Genomic DNA, 1,498 nt, shown 5'->3' with positions numbered 1-1,498 from the left:
TAGTCTGAGTTCTTGGCAGAGGCATCTGACTGTCCTTATTTTCTTTTCCAAGCATGTCCTAGCTTGCTGGCAGTCCATGGATGGCTGTCTGGGATTTAAATGTCTTTCCCTGGTTCCGTTAGCAGGAGCTGGGCTTTGGGGGTCATTGGGAATCATTTGATTGGTTGCCCACTCTAGAGAGAAGTGGGTCTGGCCATCCTTGGAAAAGTGTGGTTGAAATAGGATTGGTTTCTAGGGTTGGTTTATAGATGTTTTATATTTTTATAAACAAAATTGTATGTACTGACGCCCTAGCATTAGTAGGAGAGCCTAAGGTCAGTATTTTGGTCAGTATTTATCTTTTATTTCAGATCATCCTGAGACAATGGAAGACGTGAAAATAAAGCAGCCCAAACAGCAACAGGCAACAGAAATTCACTCTGATAAATTATCTCGTGAGTGCCTTCAGACTACGTAGACTTGCTGTTCACTGATAAATCCATAAAAGGGAAAAAGTCCTCAGATATTAAATGATTTGAGAGCAGGAGACATTACCCCAAAGAAGTTCCTTTTCTTTGTTCTTCCTTTTCCCTCAGAATTTCCTCTATAATCTACTGAGAACCTGTTTTCCTTCCAAGGAATTTCTCACTTTAGTGTTTAGAAATTCTGAGCACTTTTCTAGAAGGTTGAAAAGCAGAAGAAAGGTGTTAGCTGTCACTACCAGAAACTTTGTCTGATGCCCTAACATTTGTAAAACTTCTGCGCTGGTTAATGGAGCTAGTCCCAACTCCAGCTTTGAGAAAGAACTAAAAGCAAACTCTTTCTGTTGCCAGGTTATCTCCGCAGGCAAAATTTATTAAATTCATGATGAGTACTCACTAAAGTCTGTATTTTTCATGATTTCTGTTTCATGATAAGATTATGTTGATGCTTAAATATGTTTACTTCATGCTTTATTGTGATTATATGCCAGTTTTTCTTAAAATGATCTATTTTTTTGTTTTGTCTTGTTTTTGTTTTAATAGGACTTACCACTTCAGCAGAAAAAGAGACTAAATTAGTCTTTACAAATCCTTCCTCTGCTTCTTTTTCTGGTCCTGCTGCTAATCTTCTGCAGAAAGTTCCCAACAACCATTTGTCATCTATTATTACAACCTCTGACCTCGCACCAGGGCCTGGTCACCAAGCTTCTTTATCTCAGATTCCTCCAGCCATCCCCAGCATGCCTCACCAGCCAACAGTGTTGCTGAGCACAGTCCCTGACAGTGCTTCTCCCTCCATTCATCCTGGGACACAGAACGTACTAAGCCCCGCTGGCCAGCCACGCTGTCGATCAGGCAGTTACACCATTGGCCCCTTTTCCTCTTTCCAGAGTGCTGCACACATCTATAGCCAGAAACTGTCTCGTCCCTCTTCAGCAAAGGCAGGTGAGTGGGAAAATGAAAGGCAGCCTGCAGTGTCAGCTCCTCCCAGCCCCAGTAAGAAGAGAATGTCGTCTTTTCCCTTTGCCTTTTTTTTT

At 41.7% G+C, this 1,498-nt stretch overlaps 1 protein-coding gene across 1 annotated transcript; it reads left to right on the top strand.

Annotated features, from left to right (window-relative positions):
* Positions 1–350: 350 nt before the first annotated feature.
* On the top strand, positions 351–1,457 carry LOC102248762 (tubulin polyglutamylase TTLL5-like; the record flags this gene model as incomplete). The annotated part of the gene is made up of 2 exons (XM_005852988.2): positions 351–434; positions 1,005–1,457. Coding segments are annotated over 2 exons (537 nt in total), but the record flags the coding sequence as incomplete, so codon positions are not given.
* Positions 1,458–1,498: the final 41 nt, after the last annotated feature.

The sequence above is a fragment of the Myotis brandtii genome, unplaced genomic scaffold, assembly GCF_000412655.1.
Source record: "Myotis brandtii unplaced genomic scaffold, ASM41265v1 C42455086, whole genome shotgun sequence".
NCBI classification, from domain to species: domain Eukaryota; kingdom Metazoa; phylum Chordata; class Mammalia; order Chiroptera; family Vespertilionidae; genus Myotis; species Myotis brandtii.
The sequence above is the reverse complement of the archived record's forward strand: the minus strand, read 5'-3'. Positions and strand labels throughout refer to the sequence as shown.